At 43.3% G+C, this 15,180-nt stretch overlaps 1 protein-coding gene across 3 annotated transcripts in view; it reads left to right on the top strand.

Moving 5' to 3' along the window:
* The window catches only part of RPS6KC1 (ribosomal protein S6 kinase C1), a 91,547-nt gene extending 80,607 nt beyond the window's left edge, over positions 1 to 10,940 (top strand). For 2 of the 3 annotated variants that reach the window (XM_088666704.1, XM_035111304.3), the window contains 3 exons: positions 3,822 to 3,904; positions 4,767 to 4,862; positions 8,762 to 10,940. In XM_088666704.1, coding sequence (XP_088522830.1) covers positions 3,822 to 3,904; positions 4,767 to 4,862; positions 8,762 to 8,872 — 290 coding nt within the window. In that variant the 3' untranslated portion in view covers positions 8,873 to 10,940. Of the gene's footprint in view, positions 1 to 3,821; positions 3,905 to 4,766; positions 4,863 to 5,062; positions 5,064 to 6,786; positions 6,876 to 8,761 lie in introns of all 3 variants that reach the window. The other variant, XM_088666705.1, reaches the window with a different exon arrangement.
* The last annotated feature ends 4,240 nt before the right edge of the window (positions 10,941 to 15,180 follow it).

Below are 15,180 nucleotides of genomic sequence, written 5' to 3'. Positions count from 1 at the left end.
GAAATTCTTCCTCTTGTCATTTATTACCTGCTTTTCACCCCAAGTCCCCAGGGAGGCTTACAACAATTAAAACACAATATTAATATCAAAGCACCGTATTTCAAAAGATTAAAAACAGTTTAGAACAAAATAACAAAAACAAGGCAGGTCCTAAAAAGATACCTGTCAGGTGTCAGAAGCCAGGGTACCACATACTGTACAATTTAGAGCAGGCACCCTCAAACTTTGGCCCGCCAGATGTTTTGGACTACAGTTCCCATCTTCCCCGACCACTGGTCCTGTTAGCTAGGGATCATGGGAGTTGTAGGCCAAAACATCTGGAGGGCCGCAGTTTGGGGATGCCTGATGTAGAGTCACAGCAGTGCTCCATCTGCCATAGCACTGAATGGAAGATACCTGGGAACGTCCTTTTCCAGTGTTGCCACCTGTTCCTTTAATTGGAGATAAGAAGAGTTGAACCTAGGGCCTTCTTCATGTGCAATGTGTGCTTTACTACTCAACTATGATTCTTCCCCTCGTTTCCTAGATTATTAGCATCATCAGTTTTAGCCGAGACCTTTTTCTGTCACATGTCAGCTAGGTGGTGGAAAAAAAAACCCTCCTCTCTGGATGTATGTACCACCCCCCTCCTCCCTGCTGAACACCCTCAGCTATTCTCTATCATCTAGGATTATGGGATAGGGCTTCCAGTTCAGCGGGCTTGTATTTCAGGGCAAGGTTGAGTATCGTCGCATCACATGTTTAGAAACTGACACATCAGGTCAGGTGAGATATCCTTGGCCCTTACCAAGTAATGCCTTTCAAAACTCTGTTGCGATACATTTTAGGGCTTGTTGCTGCTGAACAACAAACCTTTGTGCCCTTAAGTTAAGTCATATTGATTCTCGCACGTTTTGGCATTTCAGAGAAAGAAAAGTTGTACGGGAAAGTGGAGTTCTATTTGCACAGAAATATTTTTTTACAGGGGAGGTGGATAATCCAGAGACCTAGGTACACATGGAGCATCAGTAAAGAGAGCCAGTTCTATGTGTAGAGAATTGACCCTCCATTGAAATGAGTGGGGGGAGCCCATTGGCAGGGAAGCTTTATGTGAGCACTGGAGAGCCCAAATATTAGTTTGGCATGGTTGATCTTCGATCTACGAATTCCACACTGTTATTGTCAGAAGAGCAAATGGATTCTAAGTGCTGTATTCTTAAACATTGCATACAGCAAATTACTCGTTTTGTATTTCTCAAGGCACTAGGAACAAAGTGCAATCCACATTTAAAATGAAGCCGTAGTTCTCAAAGGGAGCCACTTATTAGGTCACAAGACCTGAATGTAGTAGTTCTATGGTTTGGGGTGGGGTAGTTGCTCTTCTATATAATTGAAAGGAGCTAAAGGGCAGGCTAGGAGTGAGTGTTTATCATCTTTGATAACACGGCACTAAACAACTTTGTCCTTTTTATATTGCCAGATGGCTTTAGAGGAAGTTTTAAATCCATCCTGAGGGCAGCTAACAGGAAGAAAAAGAAGGATTCCTTCTATTGCCATTAGTCTTTGTCTTAAACGACACAGGGATTTTTAATTTTTATTTCACAAAGCGGAATGTAGATGCTTGTATGTTTTGAAATGTAATGCTTCCTATTTTTCAGACCTTCTTTGTTGTCAGAAGTTCCTGGACATACATGCATATGAGAAAGATAATTGAGTACAAAATTTGCAGGAAACATTTTGGTTAATGTGGATAGAAAAAGACGTTGCAAAAGTGTTTGTCTGATGAAAATTAAGGGAGGAGCTGGAAGAAGCACAGCTAGTTGGAGACAAAGTCCGAAGAGGACTTGCAATCAGGAGAATTCCTGGTATGATGACCTGATGACAAATTCGGCATATTGTGACGTCTGGATGGGGAAAATCAAAATCAATGCTGAGGAACAGCTCCAAGTTGGCTGTTCAAAGATCAAGGACAGTGTGGGTTCTGTAGGTGGAGCAATGACCTGATTTGGAGTATGGCATCTTCCCCTGCTTCTCAATCCAGATAGCCCCACGTTCTTCCCTGAATGACTCCTGAATGGCTTGTGGAGATATCTGTTGGAACGAATTGCAGTGATAGGAAAGCAAAGCAACTGGTCACTTAAGCTTGTATGTCGCTGCCATTTCTTGTGTAAATGACTTGGGTGCTGTGAACGAAATGGCTTCATTATTAAGAATGGGTATTGGGTTTAGATTTACTGCAACATTAAAGCTTTTGGGGGGGGGGGCTGGGGAGAGCATTTTTGTCATGTAGAATGGCATTAGCTTGGACAACGTATCACGTGAAATCACACCACAATCTCTAGTTTTCTAGATTTTTCTTCTTCTCTCCTGGGATGCCTTATTGAGAGAAAAGGTAACCTTATTGATGTGATATACTGAGCCTATTACTATCAATAGATTGTGGTGGCAATTATGTGACCCATTCAAAGGAAGGGAGAGAATATGGCAAATGTTTATCTGCCCCTGTCTCCTTGATTATGGAAAGTAAAGGTAAAGCTACCATTAGGTCCAGTCGTGACCGACTCTGGGATTGCGGTGCTCATCTCACTCTATTGGCCGAGGGAGCCGGCGTACAGCTTCCAGGTCATGTGGCCAGCATGACAAAGCTGATTCTGGCGAACCAGAGCACATGGAAACACCATTTACCTTCCCGCTGTAGTGGTATCTATTTATGTACTTGCACTTTGATGTGCTTTCGAACTGCTAGGTTGGCAGGAGCTGGGACCGAGCAACGGGAGCTCACTCCGTCGTGGGGATTCGAACCGCCGACCTCCTGATCGGCAAGCCCTAGGCTCAGTGGTTTAACCCACAGCGCCACCTGCATCTCACTTTAATTCTGAATGTGGAAACAGCCAGCTCTGAGAGGCAAAGCAGGGAGAATGAAGATATTGAGGGGTGGAAGGGTAAAATAAAATTATATCAAAGAGCAACTACCCATTTGGCCAAAACATCTAAGATCTTCAAGGCTGCAAATCTTTGCATGCTTATCTTGAATGTTAACTGAACACAGTGGGGTTTTCCATTGAGTAAACATCACCCTAGGCTATTGGCCAGGCTGTTGGGAGTTTGATTGGAGCAACACCTGGAGGGCCATAGGTTCCCCACCCTTGATGTAAAGACTGATAATATACCATGGTTCTGCTGTATTTTGTGTGGGGCGAGGGCAGTGCTAACCAAGATTAAGGCAACATACTACCAGCTCCATGTTCATGTAAAGAGACACTTATGCACCCAGGAGACTGTAATATGCTATAGTGGGCATGTTCTTTCCTTCAGTGTGCATGGGGAATTCATTCCTCTTCATAAAGATTTGTGGTGGAGAGAACTGACATAAACCCATAAGAAGAGTCAGGATCAGGCCAGTGACTCATTGAGTCCAGCATCCTATTCTCACAGTGGCCAGCCAGATGCCTGGGGAAGCCCTACAAGCTGGACCTGAGCTCAATAGCACTCTGCCCATCTGTGATTCCCAGCAACTGGTATTCTGAAGCATAATGCCTCCGACAGTGAGGAGAGAACATAGCCATTGATAGCCTCATCCTCTGTGAATTTGTCTAATGCTCTTTTAAAGTCATTCAAGGTGTGGGGGGTGGGGGGAGGTGTTTAGGAGGGAGCAGCAGCCTCTGTTGACATTCCAAACTGAAGAGTAAATTGTTTTGTCTGTAATGATGCGTGTCTATGCACTAGGTTGTCTGAAGGGCTTAGCTTCATATATGCTCCACTGGCATCTGTGTCTCCTTGTAAATACAAGTTTCAAGGTGCACACATCGCTTAGATTTTCATTGCAAATGTCTTTCATTCAGAAGTTGGCGTTGTCTTTGAAGAAACGGAGGCCTGCGATTGGTGGAGTCTAGGTGCTTTGCTCTTTGAACTTCTGACGGGGAAGGTGAGCCATTCTGACCATTATTTAGCAAAAGGGGTTTGCAAGTAACAGAAACTTTGAGAAGATCAGCAATCTCTTTATTGAGAGTAACTGAAGTGCAGGATGCATACTTCTGTACTGCACAGAACTCTTCAACAGGCAAAGGCATCCTGACAAACAGATGATGCTAGATTATCTCACTAGAGATGCTCTATTCTTGGGGCAGAATGAAGCATTGCTTGTGTTAATGTAGACACTGTTAATTAAATTCACAACTGACCATTCTGGTAAGATTCATGGCACCAAGCGTCTTTCCAGGGACAATGAAAAAGTTACGTTCTTGAAAAGGTATCACACAGGAGCAAAATTTACAATGAATGTTTGTTGCAGGATGTAAACTAGGGGTTAACTGGCTTGTGGGCTTCTAGGCTGACCATTGTACACAGTCCGCTGATATATCATGTTAACTCCTGTATTTTTCATGTTGACTCTTGTATTTTGGGGACTTTGTAGAAGTCCAGGAAGGCAGAGAACAGATAAAGGCAAGACAGTAATCTGGTTTGCACGCCACACTAAGCCAAACCATGGTTTAACGTGCAGGTGCTAGGAGAGGAAATCAGGGCTGTTCTGCTTCTCCTCAGTCATTCTGCTGGTTAGAGCTAATCCGTGAGCCTGATTCACGATGTCATGCTGAGTTGAACCATGTCCTCCTCCATCTCTGAATGTAAAATGAGATTCTGAGCATGCTCATTGAGCCAACTGTTTGGGAGACACATGTGCAGAGGTTCTGTAGCAGAGCACTGTGGTGCACATTGCTCTTCTTTTCCATCATTATATCACTATATACATTAACAATATTATCATGTTTCTTGTTGGTTTGCGATAGACTCTGCTGGAGTGCCACCCAGCAGGAATAAATACCCACACTTGTCTGAACGTGCCAGATCACATCACAGAAGAGGCAAGATCACTCCTTCAACAGGTACATTCCTGGAGAATTTGTGTATGCGATTTCTACACACATACATGCCAGCTGGTGGTTCTCTGTTAAGGGGTCTGCATCAACCTTTGCCAACCTGGCTCTCCTTTCTGATGTTTTGGATAACAACTCCCAACAACCCCCTGCTTGTCACAGCCGTACTGGCAAGGGCTGATGGAAATTGTAATGCAAAACATCTGAAGGGTCCCAGGTTGGTGTAAACCTTTGATATCACACGCCCACACCCACCCACCCACACACGACCTATGTTTTCAACTGAGCCAGGACTGCAACCAGTGGGAGCTTCCCACTCAAGCAGAAGCTACAAATGGAAGCTATGGGAGAGCCTGATCCAGATCAGACTCATGGCAGAGGCAAGGCATTAAAGCAGGGAGTGTGGAACTTCTTACATTCCGAGGGCTGCACTCCCTTTTGGGCAGCCTTTAGGGGGCCACCTACCAATGGCAGGAGGTGCAGAGGTAAAAGTGGGCGGAGGAACAAATAAAAATTGCACCTGTGGTTTCTACACACAGTCCCCCCCCCACCTCTCTATTCTATATCTAGACAAACAAGGAATCATCAGGGTTCAAGAACCTAATCTACCTAGCAAAATCACTCAAGGAGGGTGCACAGCAGAGCCACTAAGGGGTGTGGCTTGGGGAAAGAAGGTGTGGCCTTGGAAAGGGGGTGTGGCCTCGAGATAGCAGCAACAGAGGGGCCTGGAAGTCTGCACTTGGTCTCTAGGCCTGAGGCCCCCCACCCCAGAATTAAAGCTCCATTCCACAGTCATAATCCCTGATTGCTCCTTTGGCCGCTGGCATTTACTTTTAGGAAAACATGCATTTAATGTTGTGAATGCATCATGTCTGCTTGTGCCATCTTCTCTGGAAAGTCCTTAGGGGGTGTTTAACATCTACTTGGGAGCCCCCATGAACTCAAAATCTGAGAAGTGTGCTCAGAGGTCTGTGGGCTGTCCTGGTGGAATGAACTGCATCTTTTCGCCACAGACACTCACTTTCTTTCTTGAGCATCCCAGCAAACAGACAGGAGCAACTAGAACTACACCTACGTCCTTTAAAAGTGGGGTGGGGGTGGGGGTGGGGAGTGCAGCCAAGAGCGGAGAAATGAATTATTAACAAGGATGCCCTACAAAAGTCACATAGCCATTAAAATGTGTAGAGCTGCGAATGGACATGCTTTTCCTGAACATTTTTGTAACTGAAGGTGGTTCATCTTGGAAAGAGGTTAAAGAGTTGTTGAAGGTTTGGCATAAGGGACCTTCACAGCCGTGGTCATGGCAAGTATAACTGTGGTCTGAATTTACTGCGAAAATCAGGTGATTTTTTTAAAATAAAAAATTAGGTCTTTAATAGTTGCTGCAAGTCACCCCTTTGACACCTGACATATATATTTTCAGGACACTCCCTAGTCCTGCACCTTTAGTTTGAGTTAAACTGTTTTAATATTGAACTGAACTGTTTAATATTGAATTTAATATTGAATATTGACTCAGCCACGCAGTCAGATGGGCGGGATACAAATGAACAATAATAATAAAAATATGATGATGATGAAGAAGATGAATTCTTTTTAGCCTGCCCTGAGACCTTATGATGAAGGGCGTGTAAAAAAACTGAAATAATAATTATAACATTAATAGCAGTAGTAAAGTAACAGTACTACTGCTGCTACCAATAGCAGCCTGTCCACTGTACCAGAGTGAATGTAATACTTCATAACTATGCTCATCCAGTACATAAAATCTCATAGAAGGCTGAGTGCTTCCCCTCTGTACATACAGACATTGAAAATAAATGGAATTTTACCACTGGCATCTTGGAGACCTTTATTAAAGCAACACATAGCAACGCTCATCTCCTGTGGGACCTCTTAAGCCAGGCCATTTGCTATTTCCCTCCTCTCCAAGTTCAAAGTCACCCGTGTCCTAGAGGAAGCGTTCCAGCCCTAGGCTGCACGTGGCTGACTTTTGGGTCGAAGGGTATGCCCCATTGGCTAGTAAATCAACCTTCTGTTGTGTGTCTATCCAAGGAAACTACCATTCATATTTGAGGAAGCTTAGTCAGGAAAAGGAAAAAGGGGCTCTTCGCATGGCTGGTCATTTGTCATTGTAATTTTCCTCTTCCATCCCCTCGCAGGGTTGCTTGGGTCAGCCCATTACAGAATGCTTAGGAGAGGAACAGTGTGCAGATGCTGTGCCAAATGTGTCTCATGACACAGCTTCCAAAACCAGTGACCTCATTTTTTAAACCCCCCCCCCATTTAGCCAACTAAGTATTCTGTAATTCAGAGGTGTTATTATTTATATTTGGATGTCTAAATCTTTTTAGATGAAGTTTGGAAAGGCTGACTTGACTGGCATTTTGTCTACAAGATCTTTCTCAAAGGTTGTCTCTTTGCAAAGCATAATAAACCCGTGTGTTTTCCAGCCATGTAGATCCAGCACAATTTATTCTGCATTTGCTTTCCAAGATTATAGTTCTCTCCTTGCAGAAAGGGGAGAAAGCTTCAGAGCATAATTTTCTTTGCACTTAACTTCCCCACCTGCTGTCACTTGTTCCGTTTTCCAGGAAGGACAGCAGAATGGCAATGCCTGCGACTGTTTTTCTGTCGGCTCATGTATATTCACAAAGGAGAGGCTTGTTTTTGCTTTCCGAGTTATCTCTACCAAGTGAGAGGTTTGAGAGATTTTAAGTGGCAGAGCCAACTTAAGATGTGCAAATGAATACATTTTATGGGGAAATTTCTCACTTTGATTATGGGGTTGTATGCATTCGAAGACACACCGCCCAGAAGAATACAGAGCACTACTAAATGACAATGGGATGTAGGGAGTTGCATTATACAGGAGTCAGTCCTTTAGAGGAAACCCAGAAACGAATTTATTCTTTTGAACTGTTTATTTGAATGCGACAGTCTCATAAGATGGCAAAATGTAAACTTCAGCTCCTTTATCCTTGGTAAATATTTTCCTGCCTCTTTGCTGGTTACTTCCTTTCAAGCAATCATTCTCCATCAGAATTTGCAGATATGAAGAGCTGGCTTCACTTTCTACATATATTCAGCTCCCCCCCCCTTTGAATATATTGTAAGTTCTTCAATGCAAAATAAACAAGCTGCTTAGTTTTCATAATTCTGGCAATCAGCTGCTCCATTTTCTTTAGACTTGGTTTTAGAGCATCACTAGTTTCTAAAGTTTACCAAGACTTCCTTTGCACATCTCACTCTCCCTCCTCCCTCATTTTGCAACATACACCTAAAAGTGTGGCTGCAACAAGAATGAAGTTTGTTAAGATGGGGGTCATAATTGGTATGTTCATCATATTCAGGGATGGACCACCAAGACTGGCAGTGGTGGCTGCCTGTTGAGCCTGCACTTGGTGTCTGTTGCCACACAATGTGTGGAATTGCCCTACGAACCGGAGAGGCAGGCAGGTACCATAAAGTGAAGCTTAAGAAGGGCTTGGATATAATGGAAGAAAGAACAAAGTGCACAACTAATTGGCTATGGCAAGGACAGTAGCAATTCAGGGAAGGAATTAGAAGTTGCCACTGAATGTCTTGGGACCAAAGTATCTTCTCCAATACCAACCATCTCAGGCCCTACAATGGGCAGGGGCAGAGGACCTGTTGATGCCACCGCCACTGGGAGTTGGAGGTGATCCCTGATGGGACTTTTTCGACGCTAGTTCCCCATTTGTTGAATGCCTTCCCTAGTGAGGCGTGCATTTGTATGCTGCTCAATAGCTAAGTTCTCTGGGAAGCTTACAGGAATGATACAATCATAAACACAATGTCACAGACTGTACCAAGTCCGTTCTGGTATGCTTGCTGAGTTCTTTTATTCCTATGGTTCATACTAACTATGTACATTTTGCCTTAAGCTTTTGCAGTTCAACGCTGTGGAGCGTCTTGGTGCTGGAATCGCCGGAGTTGAAGACATAAAATCCCACCCCTTTTTTGCCCCTATCGACTGGGCGGAATTAACAAAGTGAAAAGGTGCGACTAGTCCACTGCCCATGTTTACAGATACCTTTCTTGGCTGGCTGCCATCATAAAGGTTCTCGGATCTCTTGGGCAAGGATGAATAAAGTTGGAGACTGGAAAGGCATCAAAGAGAGAGCAGTTTCAGCCAGAATTGAGGACTAGGCCAAACTAAGGTGTGGTCTACACTACACTGTATTTAGTAGTCCTTTTTGGCCAGGATGAGATGTGATGCTGATCACGCCCCACTCTCTTGTCTTCGTTCTGTTTTGGAAACACAATGCTGTACATTTCCTCACCCTACTTTTCATGTTTTTGGCAGCCGTTTTGGGATTGGGTTGGAGAATGCATGGGAACGGGGAGCTCAACACAGAACGGGAAGTTTTTGGTGACGACCTGTGTTCGTGATCCCATCTGGTTTGGGCACTTGGGAATTATGTATAATGGAATGCACTTTTTGTGCTTCTCTTTTAAGTCATGACAGAAGTGCGGCACTCCTGTTGTACAAGCTCCTCTTGCATATGCCAGCTGGAAATAGCCCTCCCCCTCTTTTTATAGTGTCAATGTACTCCTTCCCTAAGCTAGACGCAGCTGAGGTTGGGGAATGGGGAGAAGAATAACTTATTAATAACATATACTAAATAAAATGCTATGGTGTTTTTGCAAAACTTGACATGTAATATGTATATCTCTCTATGTTTGCTGAGTGAAGGGGCGGAAGCTGTCTCATAGCATCATGTAATGTAACTCCAGAATGATTGCCTGACATCTGTCAAAAGATGGAAGAGGGCAATCCGGCTACTCTTATCTTGTGCACGTTGGTTGGCAATGCTTGTTTTAAAGCACTAACTCTAACCCCCAGTGAATTATATGTTTAAAGTCACTACAAGACAGGCTATCTCTCAGCCCGATCATGATTGCTTTAGTAGTTGAACTTGGAGCAAGGGAAGAAGATGCTGACTAAGTGTGCAGATATAAATGTTTGGGTGCACACCCACCCACACCCACACCATATTTTTTAACAAAACTGCCACATTTCTGTTTAGGCTATTTTAGGTCTCATCTGTAGAGGCAGATAAAAATCAAGTGCTATGGAATTCATTACCTGTCTCATCTCAGATTGCAGGTGGGGAGGCCTTGGGATGCTTCCCCATTTCAGAACCTCCTTGGACTCTCCTTCCTTAGAGGTTTTTAAGCAGAGGTTGGACAACTATCTGTCATGGATGCTTTAGCTGAGAATCTGGCATTGTGGGGCAGGGGTGGTTGGATTAGATGACCCTTGGGGTCCCTTCCAACTCTACTGTTCTATGATTCTATCACCATGGAAAGCTAACACACCAAGCATTAGTGCTGGCCCACCTCTCCTCCCTACCAAACAAGAAGAAGAAGGGCTTTTTTTAATGTGCAAAGACAGTTGTGGTGTTTTGTTTTGGCTTTTTCTTTTTTCATGTGGGAATGCTGAACTGTGCAGGATCCCACCTGCAAAATGGAATTGTGTACCACACGATCTATTTGCATGTGCATATTAATTCGGAAAAATTAGATTTTACTGCTGCCCTGTTTCTTCATTCAGAAACACTCAGTAAATGTGTGTTTGTGTCTTACCTATGTGTCTTACCTATGTGCATCCCTCCTAAGGAGGAGAGAGCCTCCAAATTGGCGTGCTTAGATTTAGGATGGGGTCACCTTAAATTGCTTCACCAAGAAGCACGTTGGAAGCCTTCCATATGCAACAGCATTTTACCATTTTGAATTCCATGGCACTTGCTGTGCGCAAGTTTCTAACTACATGTATGGGCTGTCCACAAGAAGATGGCTGTCCTTTCCTGGAAAATGACCGCTCTTTTCAAACAGATTATTCACTAAGAAGCTGTTTCAGGTGCTGCTTTCCTCCTGGTCCATAAAAATCACGGTAGTTCTGCCATTGGTACTTAAAACATGTTGGTAATTTTGCCGGAGGGAGAAAAAAAAAGGAGACGATACTGCAGGCTGTAAATGTTTTGGGGAAAGGGAGTAGGGGAAATAAAGCACTCAAAGTTGATATTTCTATCTAAATAAAGAGATTTTCTTTTTAAAAAATGCTTTAGTTTTATTAAATTTATAACCCACAGAGAGTTTTTTTAAAAAACAAACAAACAAACAAACCCCAAAACTTTCAAGGTACCAATTCAAAGTCTTCAGAGATAAAAACTGCTATGAGGATATTCCTGCGCTGTTCCCAGATTGCTAAGTGCATGCTGCAGAAGATGCTTTTCAACATTGCCTCTGAGAGTTGCTTTGGCTTTGAAGGAAAGGCGTTCCAGAGCTGGGAGCTGTCACCACCTGCAAGTTGGCATGTGCCCTGTTGATATTTGGTACAGGCACCCTTCCTTCAGTTCACTATAAGCAACTGGGAAGTGCTCTCTCTTGTGCAAGCCCAATCTTTTGAAAGCTTTGGGGGAGGTCTTTGATGTACAGTGGAACCTCGGTTTATGAACAACTCGGTTTACGAACGCCGTGGACCCATCTGGAACGGATTAATTCACTTTTCATTACTTTCAATGGGAAAGTTCGCTTCAGTTTATGAACGCTTCAGTTTATGAACAGACTTCCGGAACCAATTACACCCATGCTTCGGGTTAAGTACGCTTCAGGTTGAGTACTCCGCGGACCCGTCTGGAACGGATTAATCCACTTTCCATTACTTTCAATGGGAAAGTTCGCTTCAGTTTATGAACGCTTCAGTTTAAGTACTCCGCGGACCGTCTGGAACAGATTAATCCACTTTCCATTACTTTCAATGGGAAAGTTCGCTTCAGTTTATGAACGCTTCAGTTTATGAACAGACCTCCGGAACCAATTGTGTTCATAAACCGAGGTACCACTGTAGTGCACTAGTGCACGTCACTTTGCTAGAAAAACTGCATTGCAAAAGTGCCAATTTCAAATGCTGGCTGTGTTTTGCTTTGCCTCTCAGAAAGTGTGTGTTAGGTAAGTTTGCCTTTAAAATGTGAACTGAATCAAATTTCTCCCCGACCATACCTACAGAAACTGTTTCTGCACCTTTGGTGCTCGCTGCAGCTTCCAAACGGGAAGTAGAAGTAAACAAGAAACAACAAGAAAGAAACAACCCACAACCGGGGGTGGGGTGGGGGGTAGACAGAAATGAAGTTCTGTGCTTCATACCCTACTGGTTCTTCTTCAGGGAAATTCAGAGAACAGTGGTTCAGAATTCAGAAGTGCTACCTCTTCTGCTTCCTGTTCCTTTTTGGAGTTCCCATTTTTGCCGCAGCCTCTGCACATCACCTGATCCCCTGTACATTTTCTCTGAAGTAATTCCCAGTGTTGCTTTCTCCCCAGGACGTTTGGCAAGGGTTGAAGCCTTAGGATTACCACCTGCTATATATTTGCATGTGTAAGTGCGACTTGCTGTCATCGTAGCCTCAAGCAGTTCTCTCCCGCAACTGGTTACTGCTTTAGAGAAACCCACTTTTCAAAGTGAAAGATGAAGCCCACAACTTTGAGAAGGGTCACAGCAAAGAAAAGAGTACCGTATTTTTCAGTAGGGATGGGCGGTTCTATCAATATTAATCTCAGTTTCTCATTTTACCCGTCTTAAATTCTGTCCTCTACATTTTCATATCTCTGATTTTTTTTAAGTCCTCATGAAAACTTAGCAGCTTTTTAGTGTGCCCCCCCCCCACTTCCAGTATAGGCAATTTGGCATAGGATTAGACATTTTTGCAAAGCAGTTTCTCCATATATAACACATTTTTCCCCATGTTAATATGCAATTTTATATGCACATTACCCTAGCATTTTTGTACATGTTACTTGGCTGGAGAACTGCGCTGCAAAATTGAGAGTCAAATGCCGATGTCTAAAGATGGGCGTGTTTTGGTTTGTACATTGTTTCGGGAAGCGTGGATTTGATTTGAGTCGCCTTTAAATGTGAACTCAATTCAATTTCCTCCCCATCCCTCCTTTTCAATTCTCTCTGTCAGGGAAATGTCTCCCGCAACATGGGCAAAGTTGTCGGTTCACACACAAGTGAGAATTGGAACAGAAATAATTAGCCGATATGCAGGTTGGTCATCCCACCATGTTCAGTTTGTAAACGCAAAACATCACCAGCCCCTCCGAACATTCATAGAGTACATTGGGACGCTTGTACATCACGATGCGTTAATATCTCCCGCCTGTGCATTCTTTCCCCCCAGCTTTATCCGGAGAACAAAGGGCAAATTCCTTTTGTTAAAGGAGTTTTCAGGCTTTTCAACAACTCTTGCTACTCATCCTAGTTCATGGGTCAACCTTAGATTTTTATGGGTTGTCCCCCAAGTTCATCTGAACAGACTGCATCTGTTAGGCGCCAGGACTGTGGTCACATAATATGGAAAAGGAAAAGAGTTCATTTAAGCAAAGGAAATCTGGAAGCTCTTTTTTTTCTTTTCTTTTGAAATTATTCTGCTCCTGTTTCCCCACTCCTTCTCTCCCTTGTGATATAAACACAAGCCACGGGACTGTAATAACAGTGTAGGCTGCAACCAGGTCACCAGTAGAATTACTACGATGGAGGGCTCTCCAAGATTACATCATTCTCCAAAACTTCCTTTGAGCAAAACTATTCCATGGCTACATAACAGGAAGTCTCTCAGGTAAGCCGCAGCAACAACTTCCTGTGCTGAGAGGTGAGGAAATCTCTGAAGTTGAGAGAAATATAGTGTTTCCTTCCAGCAGTGTCCCCCCCCCCCATTGGTTTGGAAGAGGATCTCATTCTGAAGGCCACAATCCATGGAGTCATTTGATGGACAGTAATGATACCAGATTGGAATGGTTGGTCTTTTTACCACATTGTGGAACAATAAGTATTTGCTTCAACAATCAAAACAAAATGGTTCTGCACTTGCATCCTTCTCATTTTGTAATTCTGTATGATATTTTAATTAAAATATAAAGGATGATGTTTAACAAAGTCATACTTGGGGCAGACCCATTGAAAATCCAGTGATTGTTGTTAGGAGGCCTCTATTCCCCTCACAAAACTTCAATTCCTGGAATTTTCTGTAAAGGGATTTCTTAAACCATTCTGGAAATTATAGATCTATGAGGGGAACAGAGGTGTCCTAAGACCTCTCAACACCCTTAACTACAGCTCCCGGAATTATTTGGGGCAAGCCATGACTGTGTAAAGCGGTACCATGGTGCTTTAAACATATGGTGTGTACACAGCCATGTCAATAACAGAATAATAATAATAATAATAATAATAATAATAATAATAATAATAATTTATTATTTATACCCGGCCCATCTGGCTGGGTTTCCCCAGTCACTCTGGGCGGCTTCCAACAGAAAATTAAAATACAACAATCTATTAAACATTAAAATCTTCCCTAAACAGGGCTGCCTTCAATAGTGGTGCTGGATTTATACTGGCGCATTTATGCATCATTCCACTTTATTATTCCCCCACAGGCACCTGACCCTGAATATTTGTGGTATGCGGAGTTACAGTCCTAACCAATAGTGATGACTTGGTTAGTGGGGTAGAAGTGGCAGGATCATTAGGTGGGAGTGACCATGCTCTTCTGGAGTTTATTATCCAGCGGAAAGGAGCAACCAAGCATACTAAGGTCCAAATTCTAGACTTTAAGAAAGCCGACTTCAGAAAACTTAGGGAAACGCTGGGTGAAATCCCATGGACAGTAATACTAAAAGGGAAGGGAGTTCATGATGGTTGGGAGTTTGTTAAAAGGGAGATATTAAAAGCACAACTTCAGGCAATACCAATGAGATGGAAACATGGAAGGTGCCTAAAGAAGCCAGGCTGGCTATCTAAAGAACTTTTGACTGAGTTAAGATTTAAAAGGGATATGTACAAAAAATGGAAAAGGGGGGAAATCTCCAGAGAGGAATTCAAACATATAGCCAGCACGTGTAGAGACAAAGTCAGAAAAGCTAAAGCACAGAATGAACTCAGGCTCGCCAGAGAGGTTAAAAGCAACAAAAAGGGCTTTTATGGGTATGTCCGTAGCAAAAGGAAAAACAAGGAAACAGTGGGGTCACTCAGAGGAGAAGATGGTGAAATGCAAACAGGGGGCAGAGAAAGGGCAGAACTCCTCAATGCCTTCTTTGCCTCAGTCTTCTCCAAGAAAGAAAACACCCGACCTGAAGAATATGGAGCAGATGATTCAGCAGGGGAAACACAGCCCAGAATAAGTAAGGAGGTAGTACAAGAATACTTGGCTAGTTTAGATGTATTCAAGTCTCCAGGGCCAGATGAACTACATCCAAGAGTATTAAAAGAACTGGCAGAGGTGATTTCAGAACCACTGGC

This window comes from Zootoca vivipara, chromosome 3 (assembly GCF_965207765.1).
Source record: "Zootoca vivipara chromosome 3, rZooViv2.hap1.1, whole genome shotgun sequence".
NCBI lineage: Eukaryota > Metazoa > Chordata > Lepidosauria > Squamata > Lacertidae > Zootoca > Zootoca vivipara.
This window is presented reverse-complemented; position numbering and strand designations above follow the sequence as displayed.